Source organism: Chelonoidis abingdonii, chromosome 18 (genome assembly GCF_003597395.2).
Source record: "Chelonoidis abingdonii isolate Lonesome George chromosome 18, CheloAbing_2.0, whole genome shotgun sequence".
In the NCBI taxonomy this organism is placed as follows: Eukaryota; Metazoa; Chordata; order Testudines; family Testudinidae; genus Chelonoidis; species Chelonoidis abingdonii.
In genome coordinates this window covers 5,836,745-5,851,587 of record NC_133786.1, presented here as the reverse complement: position 1 = coordinate 5,851,587, position 14,843 = coordinate 5,836,745, and the positions used below count along the sequence as shown (strand labels likewise).

The 14,843-nt window shown below is 43.7% G+C and overlaps 1 protein-coding gene across 5 annotated transcripts in view; it reads left to right on the top strand.

The window, feature by feature from the left end:
- The window catches only part of ETS1 (ETS proto-oncogene 1, transcription factor), a 111,204-nt gene extending 97,985 nt beyond the window's left edge, over positions 1-13,219 (top strand). For 4 of the 5 annotated variants that reach the window (XM_032772010.2, XM_032772009.2, XM_032772011.2 and 1 more), the window contains 2 exons: positions 5,398-5,516; positions 6,528-13,219. In XM_032772010.2, coding sequence (XP_032627901.1) covers positions 5,398-5,516; positions 6,528-6,743 — 335 coding nt within the window. In that variant the 3' untranslated portion in view covers positions 6,744-13,219. The remainder of the gene's footprint in view (positions 1-5,397; positions 5,517-6,527) is intronic. The other variant, XR_012657234.1, reaches the window with a different exon arrangement.
- Positions 13,220-14,843: the final 1,624 nt, after the last annotated feature.

Here is a 14,843-nt window from a genome sequence, read left to right as displayed (position 1 = left end):
ATGTGGGAGATGGGTCAAGAAGCGCAGCTGGAGGGATAAGGTGCTGAGTGCTTGGAGAGATGAAGGTGCTGATCGCAGAGAACAAACACATGTTCCTTAGCTACCTGCGCCACCCAGCACTTTGAAAATGTAATGCCGTGTCGGTGCTGAGTATTACTGGGTGGGATTTTAAAAAATGCCCTGTGGAGTTAGGTACCCAGCTTCTGGGCTCCTAAGTCCCTTAAGCACTTGAAAATCTCACCCATTACTAATGCCTGTTCTATGACTAGATGAGAGCCTCATTCTCCAATGTGCTCATCCCAGATCCTCTCCTCACTATAACTCAAGTACAGTCCAGTTTACCATATGTCCTCAGTGCTCATAGCCCTCTGCCTTAACAATTGAATCTTCTCTAGGAAAGAGATGCAAATACCAAGAGAGGTGGTGCCAGATAATGCAGTCTCTCGGAGCTGTGCTCTGTCGCACAGGCTCAGACATGCAGCATCTGTTAGTTCCTGCTGCCTCCTGCATCTATTGACTCTCTGACATTTCAAAGAAGGTGTCACTCCAGCAGCAGCAGCAGGGCTGTGATGCTTCTGTATGGTTTGGTGCATGTGTGCATGAGCTGAAGTCTGCTTGCTAGCCGTGCAGTAAACACGTTTGTATTCAGACTACTGATCCTCCAATGGGCAGCTAGAAATAGACACCGTGGAGCCGGACTCCTAGTCCTCAGCACTAGCCATTGGGTAGCATTCGCTCCTGCAAAGAAAAAACATCCTGCAGGATGCTGTGCCATGTGATTCCACGCTGCTTACAGTGATAAATTGCTGGGCTTCCCTGTACCTCTGCATGCCAGCTGGCAGCAGAGTGCGAGGAGAACATGCTAACTGCACTGGGCTCCTTGGCCTAAGGTTAGAGAAATTTCTCTCTGGAAGCTTGGAAAGCCTTGAACGTGCTCGTTAAAGCTGGTGTGACCTGGTGATGTGCCAGGCCAGGGCAATCACTTGTCTCAATGAATGTTTAATTACAGCCCCTCTCATTAGTTGGAACATGCATCAAAGGATAAGGGAAATCAACAGGATAGGGAGATACTAGTCTTCTTTTTACTCTGCATGCCCATGTCAGCCTGCCCAGACATTAGTTAGAGCAGCTAAGGGGCTGCTCTAACTTACTCTATGGGAGCATTGCTGTAAAGGCATCTGCTCTAGCCTTCTCTTGCCTTTCCTCTTTCACACCCAGCACCTCCCCTTCGCTAGTGACAGTGGCAGGCACAGAAGCTCGTTCAGTTGATATATTTGACATTGGGACATCCCCTTCCACAAGGGGAATTCTCTGCTGTCTACTTAGGGCTAGAATCTGTTTACTTTGCTCAGCCTCAACAACATCCACCTGTGATGCCTTGCTGACATACTATGGATGGATGAATTAATCTTCTACCCACGCACCGCACCGAGCTGTAATTCAGAATGTTAGCAAGGAGCTCGAGCAGTAAAGCTGGGATCCCCAAAATCTGGGAGCATCTGGATCAGCCCATTATAATACAGTCAGCTGCAAAGTCCCTGTCTGAGCTTCCCCAGTGTAGCGATCCGGGAAGTGTGGTTGCAGCTCAATCCCTACCAAATATAGACAGTGTGTAACAAAATCCTCTGAGCCGATATTTGGCAAAGCTGCACCGAGGGCAGTCTGCTCGCATATTTCCTTGCAAAATGTCATCTTTCTCTTGTTCATATTTGGGGTAAGATAGATACTATGAACCGGATTTGGTTTGCATATCAATGCACTGATAACCAAGGGTCTAAGAAAAAATAACGAGGGGAGTCCTTGTGGCACCTTAGGCCTTGTCTACACTCAGGGGGTGGAGAACGATCTAAGATATGCAATTTCAGCTACGAGAATAGCGTAGCTGAAGTTGATGTATCTTAGATCGTCCTCGCGGTGTGGGATTGATGGCTGCCACTCCCCTGTTGACTCCGCTTCCGCCTCTCACCCTGGTGGAGTTCCGGAGTTGACAGGGAGTGCGTTCGGGGATCAATGTATTGCATCTAGAAGAGATGCGATACATCGATCCCCAATAGATCGATCACTACCCGCCAATCTGGTGGGTAGTGTAGACATACCCTTAGAGACTAACAACTTTATCTGGGCATAAGCTTTTGTGGGCTAGAACCCACTTCATCAGATGCACTGAGTGGAAAATACAGGAGCAGGTATTAGCTAGCAGATAGTCAGGACTCTATCAGGGTATATCTATGCTGCAAACAAACTAACAAAGAAATCCCCACAGCAGCAGCTCTCTGAGCCCAGACTTGGGTTCACAAGGTTTACGCTAAGGTGCTAGCTAAGAAAGCAGTGTAGACGTTCCCATTCAGGTTGGAACTTGAGTTCTGTTTATTGCTATGCGGGCTGCGTCTCAACTCCTGAGCTTCAGCCGGAGGTGCCGTAGACCTGGGCTCTGAGACTGGCTGCCATGGCAGTTTTTTTGCAGCGTACCTACCCTGTTTTCCCATGTCCTGATGTGCTCTCACACCTTAGTAAATCAGGAGTAGCTCCATGGAAGTCACTGGGGTTACATCAAGATGGGACTACAGTGAGATCAACACTCTAGAGCCAGAAAAGAGACACTAGGTCCCATTTAGTATGTCCCTTCATCAGGCAGGATGGTTCCCTCGCTACTAGCGGTTTGTCTAGTTTCCAGTAGTTTTAAATGTCTCCATCACTGGCAATTTTTAAATCAAAATTTGGATGTTTCTTCTAAAAGATCTGCACTTGTTCCAGCAGGAATTCTTTGGGGGCAGGTCTCTGGCCTGTGTTAGATGATCACAATGGTCTCTTCTGGCCTTGGAATCTATGACTCTAAAAGCAATAGGACGTCATCCGTCACATCCCTTGGCAGATTATTCCACATCCTCCAGAATTTTATCCTGATATGCAGCGTGAATTGTCATCAATTAACTTCATCCCATTGTTCCATTAGCCACCCCTTCCGCCAGCTGAGGCTTACACCCATTGCCATTATCAGTCTGTTCTCCTTTCCTTCACCTTAGCTGATTGCCTAACCCAGCTTTATGTATTGAATTATTTTCTTGTAAGTCATTCCCTGGATCATTTTCATTGCCCTTTTCTGAGCTCCTCTTAGATGTGTCAGTACCTTGCTGGAAATATGTTGCCCAAAGCTGAACAAAGTGTTCTAGGTGTGGCCCCACATGAAAGGTGCTAATCAGACAGGTTTTGGCTTGAGGGCATCCATTTTGGCTTTGGCTGGGACATGAGTGAAAAGAAGAGATCAGTATTTAGGAGTCAATCAGCATATGACTGATCCAGTGAAAGCCTTACTGGAAAGTGTGCAAAGCCACAGTCTCTCAGGGCAATGCACTATGTATTTTGCATCAGCCCTGCTTTAGCACGTAGGAATCACATACCCTGAGGCATGGTAAGATATGATGCATATAGACAGGGAGTACAGTGCCTTTAAATTAATTGGTTTCAGAGTGTTAGTCTGTACCGGCAAAAAGAACAGGAGTACTTGTGGCACCTTAAAGACTCACAAATATATTTCAGCACAAGCTTTTGTGGGCTACAGCATCCGAAGAAGCCCACGAAAGCTTATGCTGAAATAAATTTGTGAGTCTCTAAGGTGCCACAAGTACTTCTGGTTTTTTGTTTTTTGTTTAATTAATTGTCCAGCCTCAGCCAAGTACAGCTGAGGCCCCCTAGAGAAAATCAGTTCTGGGGGCAAGGAGAATTTGGCATCCCTGGGAATCTGATGGCTGTAGAGAAACAACTTGTTCGTTTTGAGCTGATCAGATAAGGGGTGCTCTTCTCCCAGAATTGTTATCCCTGACACAGATGGAAAAAGTTAGTCAGCAAGAGACAGTTTGGATTTAAAACCACCCACTTGGACACTGCAGACAAGTGGACACCATACAGGGCCAGCTGGGACTAAAAGCACAGGAAAGTTCACCAGATGATCACTGGGAGGTTTTTGACAGCAGATGCACGCGTGCATTGCTACTTCTTGACAAATAGCTGATAGCCAAAATTAGCACCTATATGGCACTTAGAGGCAAGGAGCTGCAAAACAAATAGCTTTTTATGACTCAAATGTATGTAACAAGGGGGGCTTCACCACAGACCCTTCATCTCCATATCCATGATGATACATCATGAGAACAATCACCTGGGGAAATTGCTTCTGGCCAGCTAGGAGTTGGTTGGCCATTGCAAACTCTCCTCTTCTGCTGACTCCAAGCTGCGCAGCGTGAGAAGAGATTCAAGCCCAGCTGATTTCAGGATGTCATGGCCAGGAGGGATTCCATTTGCAATGTTCTAGGATGCTGCTGGAAAATATACAAACACCTTTAGTACAGAAGACCCTCGTGTCAGCCTGCACACTCCAGTCTCACAGATGCTCTAGTTCTAAGTCTTGGAATTATTCAAGATGCTAACCTGTGAGACTACCTTCTGCCTACCCTCCATTCTGTTATGTTATTGCAGCGCTCATCAGAAATGCCTTCCTGCTTCCCAGATGCCCACCTGCCCAGCCAACTCCATTCCTTGCAGCAATAGCTGTGCTGGCTCCACTGAGTTGCCTCTTGTTCTCTGTGAGTTTATGTAGGTGGTTCCTGCAGCAACATGTCCTGGAGAGAGGCCAAATAATTTTCATACCTATGTCCCCTTTATCACATCTCAGTGCACAGTCATGAAGCAGAATGCGAAGGTCAGGAGGCGGCCTGTGATAGTGTAGGAGTTCGAGCAGTGGTTGGGAGCTTTTTGGCACGTAAGCGAAGACAGCGCTTCGGTGGCAGAAAAATGATTCCTCCCTCTTTAATGTCAAGAAATAATCCTCTTTATGTAAGGTGAATCCTCTTTACTCTGAGGTGAAAGATTCCAGTGGTTGAACATTCCACTCGGACTGCAGTAGGAAGCAGCTTTACCTGTACAAGTTAACACTCAAACTGCCAGTTCAGCTCAGATCTTCACTCGGACTGGTACTGTAGGCCCCTGAGATGTCAGTTTTTGTATAGAGTGAACACCACCTATTTAATATTAATAAGAACTGATATTAAGTTCATACTCAAAGATCCCATCCCAGATCACGCTCCCACTGTGCTAAGCACAATGTACAAACACAGAGGAAATCATAGGCCTTGCCTCAAGGAACCCGAAGTCTAAGAAGGCCTCAAGTGCATCCAGGGAGTTTAGAAAGGGAATTCAAGGCATCTGAGTCGGGGGTGAAGCATGTAACAGAACCCAGTCACAGGTCCCAGTGCTCTCTGTACTAACCAACAGCCAACACGTTTTGTATCCATCTGCTTGCATGTGTCTTCCCATGGAGGAGGATGGGTGGAAAGAAATCTGCATCGGTTTCATTCCTGGCTCACCTTGTTTTAACAACTTGTGGCTTCTTTGCATTCCTAGGCAGTGGCCCCATCCAGCTGTGGCAGTTTCTGCTGGAGCTGCTCACCGACAAGTCCTGCCAATCCTTCATCAGCTGGACAGGCGATGGCTGGGAATTCAAGCTCTCGGACCCAGACGAGGTATGGCCCATTATAACTGATCAGAGATCGTTGAAAATGCTTAGGAGAATACCTAAGTCCTCTCTCTTCATGGCTGGGGTGCTACAAGTCCTGTCAGTATGATCCTGTGTGAGTGGTGGTGGTGGTGGGAGGAGGGGACGACAAGATAACAGGGTGTTGGTGTCTCAATATTTTCTGGAAAAATCAATGGTTTAGAGAGTGCCCATGAAAGTCTGATTATTAATGAGCAATTATGAATTGTATTGCAGTGGCACCTAGAAGCTAGGTGAAATCTTTTATACCAAAGTTGGGGTTTTTTGGTGAAAAATGAAAATTCAGCAACAGCAAAAGGCATCGCCACTTTGTGTCATTTTTACCAAATCATTTCCATCGGGAAGAAAGATAATTCCGAGACCAATGAAGCGTTTCCATTTTTCAATTCAAAATTTCCTTTAATAGGATGTAAAAAACAGTCAAAAATGGTTTAAATGATTGAAATTGAAACAAAATATTGCAATGTTGTAAAAGAAAAGAAAAGTTTAGTTGGAGCCAAAACAATTTTTCTTGATTTGCCAAAAATGTTGAAAAAAATTGTTTTCGGTTTTACCCGAGACTATTTCCCCTCAGTGTTGTTTGCACAGCTCTAGAGGCCACCAGCCGTGGACCAGGCCCCAAGCATGCTAGGCACTGTACGCACAAAAAGACAGCCACTGCCCCAAAGAGCTTAAAATTATCCCCTTCCCCGTCTCCTGTCTTCATTTGTTTCCACTTCATGATCCCCCAGCAGAGTCCATGGGTGCTGTTTCTACAGCCCAGGAGGGGTTTGAGCTGCTGGCCCTCTGCAAAACCTGGCACTCAACTCCCTGAGTCCATTCTTCATGATGAGGAGGAGAAAAAGCTTATCACCGTTAGCTCTCCCAGCAGCAGGAGCTCCCAGCCCCTTATCATCCAGCCAAGCCAGGAGGAAGAGACTCATTTTAATATCTACACTTAATCTATGAGACCTTCTTCACCTTTGTTCTTCTCTTCCAGGTTGCCAGGCGATGGGGCAAGAGGAAAAACAAGCCCAAGATGAACTACGAGAAGCTGAGTCGTGGGCTTCGCTACTACTATGACAAGAACATCATCCACAAGACGGCCGGCAAGCGCTATGTGTACCGTTTCGTTTGCGACCTGCAGAGCCTTCTGGGCTACACGCCTGAGGAACTCCATGCCATGCTGGACGTCAAACCCGATGCTGATGAGTGAATTGGACCAGCCAGACTGTGTGGAAGGTTGTGTCATGTCAGTCTGGAGATTCAACGTGACCTTAAAAAAAAATTTTTTTTTTGCAGTTAAATATCTATCTATATTTTTTCAAGAGCAACTCAAATTTGACATTTTTGATGGGGAGAGGAGGGTGGGTAAAGTCAAGCTTTTGGCAGAATCTGACAATGTTTGGTTGGGAGAAGAAAGATGGAACTTTTTATTTGAAAGTTCTCTGAGAGATTTTTTGGGTTGAATTTCTTAATTTTAAGGAAGACAGAAAAATATAGCTCACTTAAAAAAAATTAAAACAAACCCTCCCCATCTCATACCATCTGGAAACATTATTAATGAAAAGATCCCCTTGATTACTGTGTTACCAGCACAACAAACTGACAATTCAGGAAGTGACAAGACTCCTAAGGATTATGCGATTGGTTCTTTTATTGATGGGAGGGGCAAAGTGAAGGTGGAACTTCCTGTTTTGTGGTAGGGGATGACATAGGAAAAAACAAGAACAGTTCTTGTTACTTTGCTTTTCTATTGGTTATTTTTCTGTTACACAAAAGATTTTTTTTTAAGAAGGGACCAAGATTTTTTTAATTATTATTTGTTAAAATTTTATTTTATTAAATTTTGTGCCAGTATTTTTTTTAAAATAGTCTTAAGCTCTAAGATGGTCTCTGTCTTGTAATATTGTGTGTGTGTGTATGTTTCTGTTATGCCAGCAGAGAGTTTATCACGGTGAAGAAAAACTAATTGTTTATGCAGACCCCACTGGAGAAGTGTAGTGCTCTGACTTATGATCTCTGAATCTTATGTGAAGGAAAATGAGTGCCAAAGCAGCCACCAGAAATGCTGAGAGGATGCTTTGCATTTGCATTGAGTCCCATGCACTTTGCTCTATTGTTTGTTGCTAAAGGTGGATGAAATTTCTCAAAAGGAAATTTTGTTGTTGGTGTTATTGTTTAAAAACATCTTTTTGGGACAGTCATATTTTCAAAATCATGGTGTTTTTTTTTAATTTCTGATGTATCAGAAATGTTGTTGACATTTTTCATATATTATTTTCAAAATCAGAAAGTGTTTGGTTTTTCTTTTTAAAGGAATGTTTTTAACACTTTGAAGTAACTGCTAGTTTGTTTTGTTTAATATCCCACCCAGTGACTAAGCTGAGCAAAATAGTTCAGTTTTGACATTTTCCTATTTTGAACACAGTCAGTGCTGAAGGGAAAATGGAAAAATGTGTTAGGGGAAAAAAATCATGAAAAGTTTTGGACAATGAAAAGTGGAACAAGGATGTTGATGATTTTTCCCTCCATTTTTGACCAGTGCTGCTTACAGTACTGTACGGTCAGCCATTCTAGGCACATCCAAAATGGAAACTCAGACTCATTGGGGAGCAATCCCTCAAGATGCCGAGCACGCAAGCCTAGACCAGTGAAACTCGTACGCACATGCTTAAACTCATGAATAGCTCCATTGAAGTGAGTGGGACCATTCGCGTGCTTGATGTTAAGCATGTGCGTAACTGCTTTGCTGGATCAGGCTTTGAGCCTGGAGTGTGTGGGTATGGCTTAGACACGGAGGATATATTTACACAACAAGCTCCTCCTCAGAGCAGCAATCCTCAAAGCCTGGCTCAACTGGCTGGGCCTCACACTGCGGGATTAAAAATATCAGTGTGGATATTCAGGCTTGGGCTGGAGCCTGGGCTCCATGACCTTCCTGTCTTGCCAAATTTCAGATCCCAAGCTCCAGCCCGAGCCTGAACGTCTACACTGTTATTTTTAGCCCCACAGCGTGAGCCCCAGGAGCCTGAGTCAGCTGGCCTGGGCTCTGAGACTCGCTGCCGTGGGTCTTTTTTTGCTGTGTAGACATCCCTTAGGACCTGATCCTCCTCTCCCTTGCCCTTTGTAACTCCAGTGACTTCAAAGGAGTCACTCCTGATGTACTCCCGCTGTACATCAGGAGTGGGATTTGATCCCACAGAAGCTAGCAGCCAACTCCTCATTAGCTTTAATTCTGGATCAGTCCCAAAGTGAAGGGGAGAATCGGGCCCTGAGTTTTAAATGTTTAGACCAGATTCTGAGACCAGATCCACACGGGTAAATCCCTGCCAGTCTGACTGTAGGATTTGGATTTTCGACTTTAAATATCTTTTTTTTTTTTTTTTTTTTGTAAAGACAGTATTAAATATTTGAACTGGATACATTTTCTTTAACGGCTGAACTAATTTCCGAAGCTCTGTGGTGAATCAATACAGAGAGTGGGAGGGTGGAGACTTTGTAGATCAATGCAGGGGAAAACAGAACAATGGGAGATTATGTATCAGGTCTGCAGAACTGGGCTCTGACTAAAAGTTGCTAAAAACACTCTTGTATTTAGTCTGAACATCCAGTTTGCTTCCTGTTTTCCCACCTCAGTGTAGCCAGAGTGCTGTGGTATAGGAGGGCAGGTTCAAACAAGAAGCCATGGGAGGCTGTCAGTTGAGTTCTGTGGAAACATGATGCCCTGACACAAAGGTGCTGAGCTCCCATTGGATTGTACAGGAACAGCATGTGTTCAGGCCCTGTGAATATCAGGGTGTTTGTTTTTAAGCAAGCTTTGTTTGACTGAAACTCAGTCAGGCCCCGCGTGTCAGAGAGCTCAGTCTGGCTTAGCAGGCTGGTAGGTGTAAAGCTGAACATATGGAAAAATGTAGCAAGCTGATGGGGGGAGGGAGGGTGCGTTTAAACCAAGAATGTTGAAGGCGGATGGTGGCTATGGGGCCAGGGAAGTCCAGGTGTCAGAATACATGTCTGGGGTTAAGACCCAATCCCACCCGACATACAGAGAGGACTGGTGCAGATGAAGGAAAGCATGATGGAAGGAAGGTGGAAGAAGCATGCACGGAAGGAAGAAAGGACAATCTATCTGCTTTCTGAAAGAGCAGTTCTCATCTAGCATTCTGAGCATTCAGTGCCTTTAACCCTGAGCAAAGGGGGACTGGCAGCTGTGGCAGGTGAGAGATTGCAGAAGTGAGAAAGGAGGGCTGATGCAAAAGGGGTTTGGAGTTCAGCTCAAGCTGGAGGAAGCAAAGGAAGATGCTGATGTTGTGCTGCTGTAGGCCAGGTGCTCCTCCTCCCTACTAGAAACTAGATGCAAAGAGAGAATATGTGAGGTCAAACGCCCGTCCAGAAGGTGACTGATTCATAGCTGAGTATGGTGGGCTGCTCTGTAGTGGGAAGGCTGGGTGAGGCTGCTTCCTGCAGTTTGAGTCGGATGAAGGCATCTAGATGGAGCTTTTGAGTAGTGATAAAGGGGGCGGTAGCTGAGTGCAGAGAGTTAGTCTGGGCTTCTGAGAAGGTATATAAGGGGGAGGATTTCAGGCTCTGTTTTCCAGGGAGGCAGAGAACCCCTTGAATCAGAGGTGATTCCAGTGAAAGACACTTGTCCCAAATAAAACCAGCATAGTAGCCTGTGACTCTTTAAATTCTCAACTGGTAACACAATTCTCCTAGGTTTTTTGGTTCTTATAAGTTCAACAGAACCACAGAAAGTGCCCTTAGGTTAACAGTGTCAGTTGGTAGCCAGACCTTAAATCATCACCTTTGATTTACAGGATTAGTCCTGTAAAGGGTGTTAGTGACCAGGGCAGATGTCCCACCCACCCAGCAATTGTCTGTTCTCTGGGATTAGTTACAGTGCAGGGTCTCCCAGTTCAGTTCAAGCAGAAAGTCATTCAATAATCATAGAGTATCAGGGTTAGAAGGAACCTCAGGAAGTCATCTAGTCCAACCCCCGACTCAAAGCAGGACCAATCCCCAACTATTTTTTTATTTTTTTTGCCCTAGATCCCTAAGTGGCCCCCTCAAGGATTGAACTTACAACCCTGGGTTTAGCAGGTCAATATGCAAACCATTGAGCTATCCCTCCCCCACTACTTTACTATGAATGGTTGGGACTGGGGTTCATGTGCTGACCCCCAGTGTTTCTGCCAGACCTGATCAAGGCATTCATTCCACAAGGATTGATTACGGGCAGATTTTCTGTATTTTGTTTCTACCCAAGGCAATCTGTTTCCATAACATGCAGGGATATGTTCTCAAAGCGATCTAGAAGGGCTACAAAATGAATGGCGCCATCTTTGCCAACACGCTTCTGCTAATGCTTTGCCAAATTTACTCATCATCCTTTCTCATCGAGATTGCAGTCTGAATCTGCATGTAAATGCCAGAAGCGACAGACAGAATAGCTTTGATGACCTGTAGTGACTTGATCCACAATTTGCTTCCCCTCCTTCCCCACTTCTACCTTGAGACTGTCACAGAAAGCACAGTGTGCTGTTTATACACTGGAAATTTGCAGATTTTTTTTTAAAATGCATGTTGACTATTGAACAGGGATGTGTGACCCAGATGAGATAAAGTTAAGGCCAAATATGTACCTGCACCTAAACCTCCAACTGCATCTTTTATGAGGTGTGAAAAAGTTTGGTTAACCTACATACACGCAATATCTATAGAATGTGTGTGAAAGAGAGCATGCACTGGGGTTGCAATTCACCTCTGTGCAAAGATCCAGCATAAATCTTATTTTGATGGGTTAACTGGTGTCTAGTGCTGGCCCCTCTGGACTGGGGTGAGTTGCACCCTGGGCAACTATTTAAACCAGATTTAATTCAGTGAATTTTTCTTTTGTTCTGGAATTTCTCAAATCTGTTAATTGATTCCAAATATTTTTATGACTAATTCTTGATCTTGTAGTTCACTGCAAGTACTTAATATCCAACATATTGTGCTTCAGGACCCAAGTCACATGATGTAGGCCCATTTTTTCCAACTGGATGAGCTTAATTCTATGCATGTCATTCTTACACACCTAGAAATACGGGTCTGGAAGGGACCTCAAGAGGTCAGCTAGTCCATTCCCTGCATGCTCAGGCAGGATTCTTTGTATCATTAAATACTTGCGATCAGAAATGTGCTTATTGGGAATATTCTGCAACATTTGTTTAAAAGTAGCTTTCTTCCAGTAAAATTATGCCCTGGAAAGATCATGAAAAGGGACCTCAGTCAAAGGGAATTCATTTAAAAAAACTGAACAAATATTTACAGACATTTTTTCATTACAGCATTTGCCCAGCTCTCGCTGTGTTTTGTAGATGATTATAATACACACAAGATGATACACAGTCACCTGTACATTTGTGTGCATTAGAATCACATACACACAAGTATATGTGTGCGCATCAGTTTTTTTACACTCGATTACACTTCCCAGTTCTGCCAGAAGAGTATTTTCATTCTGTGAGAGTCTACTCTTGAGGTATATCTGAACAGGACACGAACCAAGTTATACATAGTTTTGAGAAAAGAAGACTGAGGTGGGACCTGATGACAGTTTTCAAATATACTAAGGGCTTTTATAAAGATTTAGGTTTGATATTAGCAATATCTTTCTAATTGTAAGGATAGATAAGCTCTGGACCAGGCTTCCAGGGGAGGTTGTGGAATCCCCATCATTGGAGGTTTTCAAAAACAGGTTAAACACACAGGTTGTGGAATCCCCATTATTGGAGGTTTTCAAAAACAGGTTAAACACACACCTGTCAGGGATGGTCTAGTTTTATTTAGTTCTGCGTCTGCACAGGATGTTGGCCTAGATGACCTCTTGAGGTCTCTTCCAGCCGTCCACTTCTATGATGATTCATCATTGGCCTAAAATGTAACCTTCTCTCAGGAGATTTCCAGCTCAGCATCAAGGTACAAAAAAGAATGGTTCCAATATGCATCTGAAATTTAGGACACATCCAAATCCCTGCACTTTTTGAGCATCACTGTTTGGGAGGTGACCTTTATGGGCTTATTAGAGCTTGTTGAGTTTCTTTTCATTCTAAACACTGCAAATGTGCTTTCCTTGGCATGCGTCTCTCTGATGGGGTCTATAGAACATCAGTCGAGCTATTGTCTACATTCCAAAGAATTTTAAATACGTGATAAATATATGTATACATGTGTGTTATAATGGACTATCCCCAGGAATTAACTGCCTCAGTAGAAGAACATGTCTTTTTTTTTGTTTTTGTTTTTACACATGGGATTTTTTTTAAAGCTGATAAACATAGAGAAAAAAAGAGATTGTTATATTGTGCTGTTCAACTATTTTCCAACTTGTATTTTCATATAATTTATATTTTTTAAAAGTGAAAAAAATTTAAAAGCAAGATTAAAAAAAAGAGGAAAAAGCAGGTGCTTTTTTTTAAAAAAAAAAAAACAGAACTGAGGTAGCTTAGAGATGTAGCGCTGTGTGTGTGTCTGTGTGTGTGTTTAAAAAAAATTCAAAAATCTCCCCTCAGAAATGAATTCTTAAGGGAGAGATTGGTTTTGTTTTAATTGCTGATGCTGGCACATCATTTTGATGGAGAATTTTTTATATACTGTAGCCTTGTTTCCTATTGTATTTTAAACCATGTGAAATAAAAAAAAATCATAAAGGTTTGGTGTCAGCATGATTATTTCTCCCCCGTCCTGCTGAAAAGAGTTAGATTGTGGCTTTTGTGGTATTGCCAGTGTTCAAAAAACATGATTCAGTCACCAAAAAAATTGTGAGATTGACATAAAAATAGGGAGATTGTACAAGCAATACATGGGGGGGTTCTTTTTATTGCCTTCTGGTTTCTGAGCCTTTGGAAGTCACATTTTTGAGTTGCAAGGGCATGAAACATATTTTTCTTTCATTACGAAAGCTGAAATTTTCATGTCATCACAGGATTGCAGGAGCTGTGGCTTTAAGGAAAGCATCAAATCCTGTAAGTCACACAACACTGATGTTAGGCTGAGTCCTCAGTAAAGAGGTGGCCTGTAAGGTGCACAACTGCTAGAATAGTCCTAAGACATGCTGTGACTTAGGGGCACAACAGTTTCCCAGCTACCTCTTTGCTCCAGGGCGTTTCTGTATAATAAGTTGTTGCCGGGTACAAACTGTTCAAAACGCAGAATGTCCATCCTGTGGAATGGAAAAAGAGTTGGAAATTCTGTTTCATCCCAAATCAGAACAAAAAGCTGACATCTTCTGTACAATTAAAAATTCCGTTTTGATAATACCCCCATATCACTCCTCAACCTTGCCATCAATGTCCTACACAACTCTACCTCCAACCTCCAGCTCAGACCTGGCCTCTCACGGTCTACCCATTTACCCGCCCACTCACCTCTTCCCCATGATATCCTCTACACATGAACAGCCACATCCCGATTCCTGTTCTGCAGGCATGAAAGGTGTATGTTCAGTCTATTCCCACAAATCATTTTGATACCATGAAATTAGCATTGTCCAATGGAAAACTATTTTCTTGATAAATTTTCAAGCAGCTCTACCTGCCTGGGCTAGCTTGACAGCAAACTGCAACATGTGGCCAAATCATTGTGGGACTGGAGGCCAAGTCTTGTCCCTGCCCATCTGCTGCAGGGAGTAACTGCAAGACGTGCCACTTTTCCTCCCTTGACCTCCAATTGGTTTATAGACATGAAGCAGGCATTTGGTCCTACACACCCAGACCCAAGATTGACTAACCAATGCAGTGGGGTGACGAGGAATCCAACTGCTCCTGAATGCCCTGTGGGACCGTGTCGAGATCATATTCCAACCCTACCATGCATGGATGGGTGAAATTCACCCCAGCATGGAGGAGTCAGCACTAGACATATGCACCGCTTAACATCTTGCTTGAAGGCCTGATGGTGAGCCTTCACCCAGAAGGGAATTTCACCCTTAATTAGGCTCATCGATAGATAAATGCACCGCTCTAGCTACGGGAAAGTTATATTGTCAGTGTCGCTTCCTAAATTGAAAAAAGAAAAACATTTTGGATAGCAGTAAAAGAGACCCCCCCTAGCAGAGACATCTGTTAAAGTGGGGACATAATGGACTTTCATTTGCCTGAGTTAATGAAAACTGGGTTAGACAAAGCACTTGAGATTACACTATTCATATATGTTTAGTGCCAGTAATATAGTGAAAAAAGGGAAGATGGATATAGAGCAGAGGTGGGCAAACTTTTTCACTAGAAGGGGTGAAAGCACTGGAATGGGTTAACTAGGGAGGTGGTGGAATCTCCTT